The sequence below is a fragment of the Capricornis sumatraensis genome, chromosome 1, assembly GCF_032405125.1.
Source record: "Capricornis sumatraensis isolate serow.1 chromosome 1, serow.2, whole genome shotgun sequence".
In the NCBI taxonomy this organism is placed as follows: domain Eukaryota; kingdom Metazoa; phylum Chordata; class Mammalia; order Artiodactyla; family Bovidae; genus Capricornis; species Capricornis sumatraensis.
This window is the reverse complement of record NC_091069.1, coordinates 105,768,413-105,784,382: the sequence shown is the minus strand read 5'-3', so window position 1 is coordinate 105,784,382 and position 15,970 is coordinate 105,768,413. Positions and strand designations below refer to the sequence as shown.

Below are 15,970 nucleotides of genomic sequence, written 5' to 3'. Positions count from 1 at the left end.
GTCACCATCTCTAAGGTCCGAACACCTTAGTCAGCACCGTTTGTCCATATCTTTCCCAAGTGATAAGAGGGCAAAGAATTCCCTCCGAAAGCAGAGTAGATGGATCTTTCCCTACTTCTTGCACTAAGTACACCTAAAAACACAGGGTATTACATATGAAAGGAACTTTTAAAAAAACTATGAAAAGTGGAGAGACAGTAGTCTGACTAGGGACCCGGGGGACCTAAGAACAACATGGTGATGAATTCCCTGAGTGTCCTTTTGTTCAGGGCATCCCAGATTTGGAAATGCTAACAGGCAAAGACAAAAAACAAAAACAAAAGCCTGTTATCTCTAATCAAAGGACTAGGAAAGGGCAGCTGGGCAAGACAGAAGGCTTTTAAACAGTAAACTGCTCCTCTCCAGGCAAACAATCCAGAAAAAGCCATGGCCCCATCCCCACCCATGCCAGCAAAGGTCAAGTGGGCAACCTAGACTTGAACCCTGACCAGGCCATAAGGAGGTGCCACAAATGCTCCACTGGGTGGTATCAGAGAAGGCCAAGAAGAGAGGTGGCATTTTCACCCCACTGGCTGCTGTTAGTAAAGCCCATAGGGGATTCCCACACATCATGAACAAGGCATCTCTCCTTGTCCCCAGCAGGGTGGTATGAGAGGAGAACCAGTTGAGAGTCAGAGATTTCACTACTCCCCTAGGGTCAGTGGCGGTCAGGTGGGAACTGTCATAAAGTAATCAGGCACTCTTACCCTTTCCCCAGCCAGAACTCCCACCCTACCTCTGACTGGCAACAACATCCCACCCTTAGATGTCAATGGAGGTTGAGTGGGGAACCCAGGGCTTTCCTCATAGCTCAGCTGGTTAAGAATCCACCTGCACGTGGGAGACCCGGGTTGGATCCCTGGGTTGGGAAGGTCCCCTGGAGAAGGAAAAGGCTACCCACTGGGGAACCTAGAATTCTACCCCCACGGCAGTTCAGAGGAAACTACGTAAAACAAAAGACACATAAGGGTCAGTCACATAATGCTCTCAATGTCTAGGTTTCAATTAAAAAAAAAAATTCTGTCTCAAACTGAATGAAATACAAAAACCAAGATAACAGAAAGTTATTCAAAAAAGCTTTTAAAGAAGAAATCATAAAAATACTTCAATGAGGGACTTTCCTGGTGGTCCAGCAGCTAAGACTCCGACTTCCAATGTGAGGTGCCTGGGTTCAGTCCCTCGTTGGAGAACTAGATCGCACATGCCACAGCTAGGAGTTCTCATACCATAACTCAAAGATCCCACACATCGCAAATAAACAACCCACATGCTGCAACAAAGACTGAAGATCCTGCATGCCACAACCAAGGCCTGGTGCAGTGAAATAGATATTTAAAAAAGACTTCACTGAACATGAAATTCATGAATAAAATAGGAAGCCTTTTAGCAAATACATATAAAGTCTCAGTAAAGAACTAGAAGAGTGAGAAGAGAAACAAATGGGAACTTTTGAACTAAAAAATACAATAATCAAAATAAAAAACTCAGTGGATGGGCTCAATAGCAGAACGAAGGGGCAGAGGAAAGAATAAGTGAACCAGAAGATAGAGCAATAGGAAATTATCCAATCTGAACAACAGAAAAAAATGAACGGAGTCTCTGCAACCTGTAGGACCATTACTAAAGATCTAACATTTGTATCATCAGAGTTCTGGAAGGAAAAGACAAAGAGGGCAAGGCTGAAAAAGCACTTGAAGAAATAAAGGCTGATAACTCCCCAAATATGACAAAAGATATAAACCTACAAAGTAAAACACCTGAACGAATCCAAAATAAGATAAGCTCAAACATATCCACACCAAGACACATTACAGTCAAATTTCTGAATCCTAAAGACAAAATAAAAAGAGTTTTTAAAGCACTAAGAGAGACGATACCTTACTTACAGGGGAAACCAATTCAAATGACAGTGAATTTCTAGAAGGAAGTGGCACATTTTCCTAAGTGATAAGAGAGAAGGAATGTCAACTCAGAATTCTTCTGGAATGAAAGGAAAACCAAAATATTTTCATACTAAGAGAATTTGTCATCAGCAGACCTACTCTAAAAGAATAGCTAAAGGATATTCTGCAAATAGAATGGAAACAATAAAAAATAAAGCCTAAATCATTAGGAGGAAGAAAAAAATACAGAAAACAAAAATATTGATCAATACAATAGAATTTCTTCTCTTTTTCTAAACTATGTCTGATGTTTGGAGAAAAACTGTAACACTGATGTGATTTTATATATGATGAAGAAATATTTAAGATAATTATGCTTAATTGGGGAGCTAAAGGGACTTAATCAGTAATTTCAGATATGCAGATAGTACCACCCTTATGGCAGAAAGTGAAGAAGAACTAAAGAGCCTCTTGATGTAAATGAAAGAGGAGAGTGAAAAAGTTGGCTTAAAGCTCAACAATCAGGAAAAAGATCATGGCATCTGGTCCTATCACTTCATGGCAGATAGATGGGGCAACAGTGGAAACAGTGGCTGACTTTACTTTTCTGGGCTCCAAAAATCACTGCAGATGGTGACTGCAGCCATGAAATTAAAAGACACTTACTCCTTGGAAGGAAAGTTATGACCAACCTAGACAGCATATTAAAAAGCAGAGACATTACTTTGTCAACAAAGGTCCATCTAGTCAAGGCTATGGTTTTCCAGTGGTCATGTATGGATGTGAGAGTTGGACTATAAAGAAAGCTGAGCACCGAAGAATTGATGCTTTTGAAGTGTAGTGTTGGAGAAGACTCTTGAGAGTCCCTTGGACAGCAAGGAGATCCAACCAGTCCATCCTAAAGGAGATCAGTCCTGGGTGTTTATTGGAAGGAATGATGCTGAGGCTGAAATTCCAATACTTTGGCCACCTGATGCAAAGAACTGACTCACTGGAAAAGACCCTGATGCTGGGAAAGATTGAGGGCAGGAGGAGAAGGGGATGAGAAAGGATGAGATGGCTGGATGGTATCACCAACTCAATGGACATGGGTTTGGGTGAACCCCCAGAGTTGGTGATAGACAGGGAGGCCTGGCGTGCTGCGGTTCATGGGGACGCAAAGAGTCGGACACGAATGAGTGACTGAACTGAAATGAAAGGGATTTAAAAGGAAGTAGAAATTATATAATTCACTTGAACTGGTAAAACATCAACACCTAATAGACCACTAATCACATTAAATATAAATGATCTAAATACTTCTATTAAAATACAAAGATTGCCAGAGTAGATTAAAGAAACATGACCCAACTATCTGCCATTTATTAAAAAAGTCACTCCAAATAAAATGATACAGGCAAGTTGAATATAAAAGATAGAAAAAAAAATCATACAACCACAACGAAAAGAAAAGCAGGATGCCTACATTAACATCAGATAAAGCAGATTTCAAAACAAGGAAAATTACCAGTAAGACATATTATGTAATGATAAAAGTCCGTCTACCAAGAAGACATCGCAGTCTTAAATGAGTATGAGCCAAAGCAAAGAGCTGCAAAGTATGTGAAGCAAAACCCAAAAGGCCTGAAAGGAGACGTAAAGAAATCAACAGTTATAGGGAAGACTTCAACATCTCTCTTTCAACAACTGAAAAAAGAACTGGGGCACAAAATAAACCAGGATATGGAAGAACTTGATAAGACTGCCAATGAAAAGAATCTAGACTACGTTTATAGAACATTCCACCCAACAGCAGCAGAACACACATCCTTTCCAAATGGTGATGGGATATAAACTAAGATAAACCACATCGTGAGCCATAAAGCCAATCTCAACAAATTTAAAAGAACTAAAGTGGTGCAGTATGTATGCCCAGATTACAATGGAAAGAAATATAAATTAATAACAGAAGGTAACTAGAAATTTTCCAAATACTTGCACACTAACAGCTAAATAATCTGTGGAGCAAAGGCAGAGCCTCAAGGGAAATTTTTAAAAATACACTGAACAGAGTGAAAATGAAGTTACAATATATCAAACTATGTGGGACATAGTTGACACAGTTTTGAGAGGAAATTTTATTTAGTAGTCTGTGCTCATGAGATAGAAAAAGAAGAGCAAGCCAAACCCAAAACAAAAAGAAGGAAGAAAATAAATATAGGAAATAAATTGAAAAAGGAAAAACTATAGGGTAAATCAATGAAACAAAGACCTAGTTGTTTGAAAAAAATTCAATAAAATTGATAAGTCTCTAGCAAGACTGACAAAGAAAAAAAAGACACAAATTACTAATATCAGGAATGAAACAGGGACTATAACTACAGACTCTGAAGATGTCAAAAGTATAATAATGAAATACTATGTTTGCTACCAACTAAGCCCACTGTGCTCCTTGCCCTGTGGGAGTCTAGTGTGCAACAGCTGCACACAGCAGCCTCCTCCGTAGTTTCTGCAGCCTGCTGCCTGCATGGGTTGCTCTGAGGGACCCTGCAGACAGCCCTTTCCAGTGGACACTCAGGTCTAGTATGCTGTCCCCAATCTAGGCTCCAGACAAGTGTACACAGTGCCTCTGGAAAGCCCCAGGGCACAGTGGGCAGAGTCCACATTGGCCAAGTCATAATGTCCACCCACAACAAGCTGCAGAATAAAGAGCATGTGATTGCGGCCCGTCACAGGGCCAAGGTCAAGTTCCCAGGCTGCCAGAAGATCCACATCTCCGAGATGTGGGGACTGACCAAGTTTACTGCAGATGAGTTTGAAGACACGGTGACAGAAAAGCAGCTCATCCCAGATAGCTGTGTGGTTAAATACATCCTAATCATGGCCCCTGGACAAGTGGCAGGCTCTGCACTCCCGAGAGCCTTGGCACTGTCCCCTCCTTACTCATGCCCACCAATAAATCCTACTTTCCTGGCAAAACACCGTAAAAATCACAATAATGATAACTAAATACTATGAACAACTCTACATACAAATTCAACAACATAGAGGAAATGGACCAGCTCCTCAAAAAACACAACTACCACAACTCACAAGTCCTTGGACTGCAAGGAAATCCAACCGGTCCATCCTAAAGGAAATCCGTCCTGAATATTCATCGGAAGGACTGATGTTGAAGCTGAAACTCCCAAATACTTGGGCCACCTGATGCGAAGAACTGACTCAGTTGCAAAGACTCTGATGCTGGGAAAGACTGAAGGCAGGAGGAGAAGGGGACGACAGAGGATGAGATGGTTGGATGGCATCACTGACTCAATGGTCATGAGTTTGAGTAAACTCTAGGAGTTGGTGATGGACAGGGAGGCCTGGTGTGCTGCAGTCCCTGGGGTCACAAAGAGTTGGACATGACTGAGCGACTGAATTGAACTGAACCACAACTCACTCAATATAAAATAGATAATTTGAACAGCGCCAGGTAAGGAAATTGAATTTATAGTTTAACGAACACCCACAAAACAAATTTCCAGGCCCAAACAATTTCACTGGAGAATTACACCAAATGCTTAAAGAAGAATTAACATCAATCCCACACACCGTTGTTGTTTCATCTTTAAGTCGTGTCTGACTCTTTGCGACCCCATGGACTGTAGCACCGCCAGCCTCCCTGTCCCTCACTATCTTCTGGAGTTTGCCCAAGTTCATATCCATTGAACTGGTGAGGCCATCCAACCATCTCAGCCTCTGCCATCTTCTTCTTTTGCCTTCAGTCTTTCCCAGAATCAGGGTCTTTTCCAATGAGCCTACTGTTTGCATCAGGTAGCCAAAGTATTGGAGCGTCAGCTTCAGCATCAGTCCTTCCAATGATTATTCAGGGTTGGTTTCCTTTAGGATTGACTGGTTTAATCTGCTTGCTGTCCAAAGACTCTCAAGAGTCTTCTGCAGGCCAACAATTTGAAAGCATCAATTCTTCAGTGCTCAGCCTTCTTTATGGTTCAGCTCTCACATCCACACATGATTACTGGAAAGACCATAGCTTTGATTACATGGATCTTTGTCAGCAAAAGTGATGTCTTTGCTTTTTAAAACGCTGTCTCGGCTTGTCATAGTTTTCTTTCCAAGAAGCAAGAGTCCCCTAATTTCATGGCTGCAGTCACCCGAGAAGAGAAAATATGTCACTGCTTCCACTTTTTCTCCTTCCATTTGCCAGGAAGTGATGAGGCCAGATGCCATGATCTTCGTTTTTGGAATGTTGAGTTTTAAGCCAGCTTTTTCACTCTCCTCTTTCACCCTCATCAAGAGGCTCTTTAGTTCCTCTTCGCTTTCTGCCATTAGAGTGGTGTCATATGCATATCTGAGGTTGTTGATTTTCCTCCTGGAAATCTTGATTCCAGCTTGTGCGTCATTCAGCCCAGCATTTTGCATGATGTACTCTGCATACAGGTTACAGAAGCAGGGTGACAATATATAGCCTTGACGTACTTCTTTCCCAATTTTGAACCAGTACACTGTTCCATGTCCAGTTCTAACTGTTGCTTCTTGATCTGCACACAGGTTTCTCAGCAGGCAGGTAAGGTGGTCTGGTAATCCCACCTCTTTAACAATATTCCAGCTTTATGTGATCCCCACAATCAAAGGCTTTCAAGTAATTAATGAAACAGTAACTGATGTTTTTCTGGAATTCCCTTGCTTTCTCTATGATCCAATGAATGTTGGCAATTTGATCTCTGGTTCCTCTGCCTTTTCTAAACCCAGCTTGTACATCTGGAAGTTCTCAATTCAAGTACTGCTGAAGCCTAGCTTGAAGGATTTTGAGCACGTCCAGGATCCTCAGAAATACACCTCTGTGTTTCCAGACTCTTTTGTTGCTCCAGATAGAGCTGGGGGTGGGGAGATGGGGAGAGGAGGGCAGTTCATGGGGCCACAGTCAGCAAGGGCAGCAGGGAATGGTAGCTGCCCACAGGAAAGAAGTCATACAGGCAAGGCTTTTTTTTTTTTTCAGACTTCATTTATTTTTTGACCTAGGCCCATGGCAGTGAAAGTGCTGAGTCCTAACCACTGGAGCACCAGGGAATTATTAAGACTTTATTATTACTTTATTTAGCTAGTTAGCTTTTGGCCACGCCAAAAGGCATGCAGGATCTTTAGTTCCCTGACCAGGGATCAAGCCGGTGTCCCTTGCTGTGGAAGCACAGAGTCTTAACCATTGGAATGCCAGGGAAGTCCCACAACTCATTTTTAAGGGACACCCTACACTGCCTCAGGCCCCATTTCTAGGCTGATTGATGCCTGAGGACACTTAATAGCCAGAGTCAGGCAGAGGGCAGGGGCGGGTGGGTTGATCTCATGCAGGCCCTGTGTTTGACTCTCGAGGAGAGAAACTGTTCCAGCCCACATCTCTCAGATGCAACCTGTGTCCTGCCCAGAAGAGATCCCAGAATCACCTATCTGCCCCCTATTTGATCAACGGAGACATGCAATTTCTGCAGCATGACTCTCCCTGCACATTGCAACCGGGCTGAGGACTTACATCTTCAGACTCTCAAAGTGTTTTTTTTTTTAACCTAATGCTGTAGATTTCCTGCTAAAGTCTAAGAGCTTCCTTTTTCCTTTGTCCTCAAACTTTCAAAGAACATTGTTTTCATCAACAAATCTTCAAATCATGTGCCCAAATTTTAAAAAAAAGAAAAAAGAGGCTCAAAGGGTGCTTTCACTTCCTGTGTGGAGGCAGCCTGCCCTGAACTGTGCTGAGTGGAAAACAGGCCACCCTTGGGAGGCCATGAATATTCATCACCTCACTGCGCATTCATTAAGCAGCACCGGGACAGAAAAGTACTTTCAGCGAGTTTATGCTCTAATATTCTCCATGAAGACAGCCTGTTCTTACTTGTAGAAAAGATCATTTTCGAAAACGATAGTGAGGTCGGTCTTCTATGAGCAGCTTTGAAAGCCCTGTGGCTTACAATAGCAAAACAATCCCTTCTCCAAAATAAACAAGGCTTTCCTTTGTATGTCCAAGGAGAGGAAGGACCAGAGCTAAGGCAAACTCTAAGACGTCCACCGGCCCTGAATGTTGACACAACTAGAGCCGTCACCCCCCACCCCCAATCCCTGCACCCAAAAGCAGGTTATAAAGAAAAGGGTGCTTTTCAGACAGCGCTTGCCTGATCCTCAAGTTCCAGCCCGAGACCTAAATCCTGAGGATGGGGCCCATCCCAGAGTGAACTGGGGCAAAGCTCTAACCCAGTGATGATCAGATATTGCCGGGCCTTGCTTGACTCCCCAGAAGCTAGACAACACCTATGAAGGGCCTGACTAGGAAAAATCCAGAAGACCCTATTAATGTCTGAGGACAGGGAGAAACACACAAGCATAAAATCTGCTGCCACAAACACCTATGCATTGTGATTATGAAATGCAATGGTTTTTCTCCAAGCCTACGTCACTCCAACATGCTTAGCTTTTGGTGTAAATGTATGATCTCCGTCCAAACATAAGGTCAACATGTCTCCTCTGTCTTTTCCTCCCTCTCCCCTCTGCCCTGCTCCTTCCCTCACCCCACCCAGTCTTCCCTCAAGACTCATGCAAAATCCATTTTACCATTAAGTGAAAAATGATCTAACAGTGGATGAAATGGACAAGTGAGTGAAGTGAAAGTCGTTCAGTTGTGTCCGACCCTTTGTGACCCATGGACTATACAGTCCGTGGAATTCTCCAGGCCAGAATACTGGAGTGGGTAGCCTCTCCCTTCTCCAGGGGATCTTCCCAACCCAGGGATAGAACCCAGGTCTCCTGCATTGCAGGCGGATTCTTTACCAGCTGAGCCACAAGGGAAGCCCAAGAATACTGGAGTGGGGACAAAAGGATGAAATAAAATGTTTTAGAATGGAGTGCAGAATTTTCAACCAACTCTTTAAGACATAACTATTCTTCCTTGACTCGGATTCGATTCTTGGGTGGGGAAGATCCCTTGGACAAGGAAACAGCAATGCACTCCAGCATTCTTGCCTAGAAAATCCCATGGACAGAGGACCCTGGTGGGCTATGGTCCATGGGGTCACAAGTAGAGCTGGACATGACTTAGCAACTAAATAACAACAGCAGCAACATCCTTACTTCACTTTAAAACACTGGGACCTAAGGAGGTGACCTGAGGTGGCAGCCAGGCCACGCCCGCTGGATCCTGCTGGCTAAGAGAGGCTCAGAGTGGAAATGGCGACCAAGAGGGCAAGCTGCCCAGCAGCTGGTGGGGCCAAGCTTCCAGGCCTCATGAGCCCAAGGAAAACCTGGGCTTTCGCTGTGGTTAAGAATCTTCCGTGGAACTTCCCTGCTCATCCGGGGGTTAAGACTTCGCCTTCGAACGCAGGGGGTGCGGGTCTGGTCCCTGGCGAGGGAACTAAGATCCCACGTGCCTCGGGGCCAACAGGCCTCAACAGAAAACAGAAACAATGCTGTAACAAACGTAAGACTTTAAAAATCGTCCACACCCCGCGCTGTCCTGGTGGCTCAGCGGTAAGCAATTCGTCTGCCAATGCAAGTGACACGGGTTCCATCCCTGATCCGGGAGGATCCCACGTGCAGAGGGGCAACGAAAGCCGTGCACCAGAACTATTTCGCCTGAGCTCTAGAGCCCAGGAGCCATAACTACTGAAGCCCAGGCACCCTAGAGGTCATGCTCTGCAACAAGAGAAGCCACCGCAATGAGCAGCCCACGCACCAAAACTAGAGGGTAGCCCGCACTTGACGCCTCTCAGTGCAGGAGACGTAAAAGATTAGAGTTCGATCCCTTGGTCGGAGGGATCCCCGGGAGGCGGGCATAGCAACCCATTCCAGTATTCTTGCCTGGAGAATCTGGCGCACAGAGTCAGGCAGGACTGAAGCGATTTAGCATGTGTACCCACACAGCAATTAGAGAAAAAGCCCGAACAGCAATGAAGGAAGACCCAACACAGTCAAAAATAAATACAATTATTTTTTTTAATGGTCCATTAAAAAAAAAAAAATCTTCTATACAGTTCAACAGCCTCACTTCAAAGAAAACTAAGGCCCAGGAGGGAGAAAGTGCTGGCTGGTAGGTACTCTGAGTATTCTTGCTCTCCAAAACAGGCTGCAAGATCTTCCTGTCAGGTGGCATTTTCAGCATTTTAGCTGGAGGCAGCAGGGTAGAACCAGGAACAAGACAGAGAACAAGTTTCCTCTGGGTCAGGGGTTAGCAAATGCCCAGAGTGTGGGAGGCAGAGGAGTCTGGGCCTCTCCTGGGGTACCTGGGGGGCTTGCTCACACCTGCCACTAGGCAGGATGCACCTGGAAACCAGGAGCACACCTGGGGCTCCTTGCCCAGCCCATCTGCCACAAGACCACCTGCACGCGCCACCCAGACACAGGCAAAGAGCACCGCCCAAGAAACAGAGCTTCCGGAAGCCTGCATTTGGCAAACCTAGTTTTAGCTGGAAAAAAGGAAAGGAATTATCTGGATGTTTACACTCAAACAACCAAAAAAAAAAAAAGTAACCAAAACAAAACCACACCCACTTTAGAGTAGAGTGGTGTGGGAAACACCGAGCAGGAACTGGACTTCATTTTTATACCTTCCTGAGAGGCACATGACGGGAAGCTATTCCTGGACCAAGTTAAGCCTGAATTCAAGGAGTGAGGGTCATGGTGGGGCAGGAAGGGGAGCAGTCAGGACAGGTCCTGCCTTGTCTGAGGTAACAAGTGTGGGTTCTGTTCACAGAAATACCAGGAAACAGTCCTACAGAATAAGGAATTCTGTGCTCCAGAATGGACCCCCCACAGCCCTCCACCAAAGCGCTATGACCAGCTGGCGGGGGGGGGGGGGGGGGAGGGGGCGGGCACAGATCTGACCTCATATTTCAGGTTTCAATTTAGGACACATTTCAGTAAGAAAAGGGGAAACTTTTCCCCCAGTACCTTTTATTTAAGAAAAACAATTACTACAAAATTTGAGTTCAGAAGGGAGGGAGCATGGGTAACAATGGCTAATAGTTTGAGAGCTTTTACCACATGACATTGCCTCCTTTATCCTCCCAACGGTTCCACAAACAACGAAGATTTCCACTAGACCCCTGAGGGAACTGAGGTCCTGAGAGTTAGTCACTGCACCCAGGGCTCCCCAGAGGCCAGCCAGGCAGGACAGGAAGCCCAGCCCATTTGGTCAGTCAGCCCCTGTTAACATTTCCATTCCAATCCCTTGAAGCACACAGGTTTAAGAATAACCCGCTTTTTTTTTCCACGTTTTATAATACTTAACTCCCTGCTGAGATGCATTTCCCCCACCCCCACCCCCACTCTGAGCCCCGTGTTTCGGGTTAAGATTAAACTAGTAACAACACGCCAAAGTCAAGACACTCCGGGCCACAGTGACCTGGGAATTAGGCAGTCTGCTCTGGACAAGGAACTGTTAAACAGTATCTTTAACATGAAAAATTGGCTTTTAATTTTAAGTCGAGACTATAAAAAAATGTTAATTTTGCTCTACTGGCCTTAATACAGTCCACAAATCTACCGTAACCTTTCTAGTAATGGAATCATTTTGGCATAACAGTGAAATGAAAAACTGTTTTCTAGCAACCAAGCCCCAAGCACAAGGGCCTGGGAGCTGCGGCAACTGTTTCTGGAAAAGCCAGAAGGGAGAAAGAAGTGGGAGGAAGACACAGCGAGACCCACAGAGGCCTGGATCTTTGCAGATACTGAGCAAATACTTCCCTGTGCAGATGCTTCCCTGGTGGCTCAGTAGTTACAATATCCACCTGCCCACACAGGAGACAAGGGTTCGATCCCTGAGTCATGTAGCTCCTCTAGAGAAGGAAATGGCAATCCACTTCAGTATTCTTGCCAGGAAATCCCATGGACAGAGGAGCCTGGCGTGCTACAATCCATGGGGTCAAAAAAGACTAGGATATGACTTAGCGAGTCAACAACAGCAGGTACTGAGCACCTGAAATGAGCACCCTGCTTGGAAAACAGAGAGGAACCCATCAGACAGCGGTAGAGTTATTTAATAGAGTGTGTGTGTGAGCATGGCAGAGGTGGCAGTGAGGGAAGGCCTCTTCAGGAGAGCATGAGTTAGCGTGCAGACATCTTGGGGAAGATTTTAGCCAGAGGGAACCTCCACAAAAAAAGGGCCAAAAAGACCTTTGTGGCTGGAGCGGCAAGAACTGAAACTGAAAATGAGTCGAAGAAGAGAGGTAGGACCCCAGCCCTTGCCAGCCTTGGTGCCGAAAGGGAGGCCACCCAGGCCAATTCAACCTCAAAGTCTCATTCTGGCCACTACGCAGAAAGTGGCGGGTTGGCACGTATTCATTTCCAGGCGGGGGAACCCGTTTAAAGCAAGGCTCAGCCTCTCTACCTGGTGGTGTATTATCAGTTCACTGGCACTGTTTTTAACCAACTCTGACTGGCAACCTGCTCCTAGGATTACTGACCCTGCTCCTAGGATTACTTGGAAGTTATTTTTGATTGAAACAATAGTTATCATTTTGAAAAATAATAGTGTTCTGTTCATCATGTTGGCTTCCCTGGTAGCTCAGTGGTAAAGAATCCGCCTGCCAGAGTAAGAAATTCAGGTTCAATCCCCGTGTCAAAGATCCCCTGGAGAAAGAAATGGCAACCCACTCCAGTATTCTTGCCTGGAAAATTCCGTGGACAGAGGAGCCTGACGAGCTTCAGTCCACACGGTTGCAGAGTCAGACACGGCTGAGCGACTGAGCGTACACACACACACACACACACAGAATCACCACTCTAAGGAAGCAGATCAGAATAACTTTTGAAAAGTCACTTATTTTTGAAATGTGACCTGCTTCCTTTCCCAAAGCATGTGAGTCCGTTTATACAAAGCCCATGAGCAACTAGACAGCTTAAAGTTCTTTCTGGGATAATGTTTACAGTATATTGTAATACGGTGCCAGCTTCAGTTTGGGAGAGAAACCGCAACACTGAAGAGTTTTAAAACCCAATTAAGGACTTCCCTGCTGGTCCAGTGGTATCCACCTTGCAATGCAGGGGACTTGGGTTTGATCCCTGGTCGGTTAACTAAGATCCCACAGGCCTCCCGGCAACTAAGCCTGGACCCCAACTAGAGAGTCCATATGCTGCAACGAAAGATCCTGCGTGATGCAACAAAGATCCTGAATGCCGCAACTAAGACTTGATGAAGCCAAATAAGTAATGGAAAAAAAAAAAAGTGAGATTAAAAGAACAAAAGCCCAATTAGTTCTAAGGGTTGCATTAAGGGGCAAGCATAGCCTCATCACTGGTTAGGTCCTTGCAATGCCTTCACTTTTATCCACGTCTGCGTTTTTTAAAACTTATTTTAAATTGAAGGATAGTTGCTTTACAATATTGGTTTGATTTTTGCCATACATCAACATGAATTAGCCACAGATATACACATCTCCGCTCCCTCTTGAACCTCCCTCCCTCCCACCCCATCCCACGCCTCTAGGTTGTCACAGAGCCCCAGTTTGAGCTCCCTGAGTCATAGAGCAAATTCCCACTGGCTCTCCTTTACATGTGGCAGTGTGTGTGCTGCCATGCTCCTCTCTCCATGCCTCTCTTCCTCTCGGTCCTCCCCCAGCCCTGGGCCATAAGTCTGCTCTGTGTCTCTGTCTCCACTGCTGCCCTGCAAATAGGTTCATCGGTACCACCATAAATCATAGCAAGATCCACTTCTGTATTTTCATCCTCCAGCTTCCCCTGGGCCTCTAGAGCTACCCTTTGCTGATTTGTTGCTCACTGGCACCCCCATCAGAGACGGAACAGAAAGGACTGGAGAGCCCAGAAATGCCCCTGGTTCAGCAGTTTCAGTTCTCTGTGTTTATCTTTGTGCAAGGGTGTTTGTGGGTATGGGGTGGGGGTAAGGAGTAGGGAAGATTTCAGGGTTAAAGTGCTGTGTAAATTGTAATTATCCATTCCTCTACAGTGTAGAGTCTATGCACACATTCATACCCTGTCTCTCCTGGCTCTGCTGTCTGGTGAGTAAACCACTTAGAGCCACAACATGCAATATGAAAACCGTAAAACTAGACAAGGAATCCAATTTCCATTTTCAGCACCCTTGAGTGTGAGAAAGTGTTAGTTACTCCATCATGTCCGACTCTTTGCAGCCACACAGACTGCAGCCCGCCATGCTCCTCTGTCCACGGAACTCTTCAGGCAAGAATACTCGAGTGGATAGCCATTCCCTTCTCCAGGGGATCGTCCTGACCCAGGGGATCGAACCTAGCTCTCCCACACTGTGGGCAAATTCTTTACCATCTGAGCCAAGAGGTCTGCTCTCATTCAGCCAGTGAGAATCCCATTCTTTGAACTTTTCCCAAAATGAAACACTGTCAGACATCTCACAGGTCAGTTCAAGATAAGAAACAAAAGGTAGGAGAAGAAAAACTAGAGAAACTTTACATTCTTCCAGTTGGGTGGATTTTAACAGACTTTTATGATTATCTGCTTAAAGTAATTATCAGCTACAGAAGGTTTATTATTATTAATGTTTAAAAAAAAGTAGAAAAAGAAAAACTCCATTAAAAAAAATCTTCCCCAAAACTACTGCTTCTGTTACTTTTCCCATAATTTTCACCACATTTACTACATCCAAGACTATTTATGGCCAGCCTTCCCTGGTAGCAAAATATAACAGATTATGAAAAACGGATCTAGCAGCAATGCTGAGGAATTTCTGAGGGTTTGGTGGGGGGGTGGGTGGTTGGGGTAAAGAATAGAATTGTTTTCATTCTTTGCTTGGTTTACTCTCTGGATGTTTGCTTCAAATTGCTACATTGCCTCAAATTATAAATTGTATGTGTAATTTAACGTGTAACAAGAGGGTGCAGCTGCTTAAGAATTTCTGATTTGAGCAACTGAGCAGCTTTCCAATGAAATTCTCACAGGAAAAATTCTGAAGTAAACTGCTTAAGTATAATTGAAGTTTCCAGGTACTCTTCAAAAACACCTTTGACCACAATAGGTTTATATAAAAGCTAAACCTTTAAGCTAAGGAAAAATGCTTGATGTGTGTTTATTCAGCATAAAGCCTGGTTAAGTTTCTTCCAGCTTCCTTAAGAAGTACTTCAGAGGTTAAACTTCTAGCCCATTCGTTAATCACTGACCCTCCAAACAAGCTGCGGATACAGAATGGAACCATGAAACCTGCCTTCCTGTGCCTCTACTTACCAATCCAGTATCTTATATTGGAATGCCTAGCAGTGCAGACGGAGAAGGCAATGGCACCCCACTCCAGTACTCTTGCCTGGAAAATCCCATGGACGGAGGAGCCTGGTAGGCTGCAGGCCATGGGATCGCACAGAGTAGGACACCACTGAAGCGATTTAGCAGCAGCAGCGCAGAGGTAATACGCCTAGACGCTGACCAAGCACGTTAGATCCCGTTCAGCAATAATAGGGGTAAAAAGAGCGCGTGCTCTTTTTCTGGCCCCCCACCCACTCACAGGGCGTCGCTGCTAAAGTAGTCCCTGAAGGCCCGGGGTGGGGGGCAGCCCGACTAGTCCCTCCCGGTCGCGCTTTGGCCTTGGTGCATCGCTGCACCGGGACTGCGACCTCAACTCTCGCAGCCTGCGGGTCTCCAGTCGCCCAGAGTGGAGATGGGGTCTGCGTGCGGCTCCTAGAACTCCCGCCAGCAACTGGGGTCCAGACACACAGCCACTTCCAGTGAGAAGTTTTTGGCGCATTTCCCTCCGCCGAAAACTTTAGGACTTGCAGCGCAACCGGCCGAGCTCGGTTTCCCTCCCCGCGGTCACTGTGGGCCCTCGGCGCCCACCCCTCCCGGCTCCGCGGGGACGCGCACCCACTACCCAGCCAGGATGCCAGGACGGTGGGTACGCGGGAGCCCTGCACCTCGGCACCTGGCACCTCTGGGGCGCGGGGAGGGGTCTGCAAACTCGCCAGCAGCCGGGTGCGCCCCGATCGGCGCGCTCCCTCCCCGGAGCTCCCGGGCGCGAAGCCCCGGCCCCGAACCCCCGGCCCCTTGCACTCACCTCGTGTCCAGAGCGCGGAGAGGAAGAGCCACGGCAGGAACAGCAGCACAGCCCGCCCCAT

At 45.8% G+C, this 15,970-nt stretch overlaps 1 protein-coding gene and 1 non-coding gene across 2 annotated transcripts in view; one reads left to right on the top strand and one right to left on the bottom strand.

The window, feature by feature from the left end:
* The window catches only part of MERTK (MER proto-oncogene, tyrosine kinase), a 116,857-nt gene extending 100,887 nt beyond the window's left edge, over positions 1-15,970 (bottom strand). Inside the window, exon 1 of the mRNA XM_068967478.1 lies at positions 15,727-15,970. Coding sequence (XP_068823579.1) covers positions 15,727-15,970 — 244 coding nt within the window. The remainder of the gene's footprint in view (positions 1-15,726) is intronic.
* Positions 4,326-4,460, top strand: LOC138093815 (small nucleolar RNA SNORA70). The gene has a single exon (XR_011146156.1). It is a non-coding gene; the product is annotated as a small nucleolar RNA SNORA70 (small nucleolar RNA).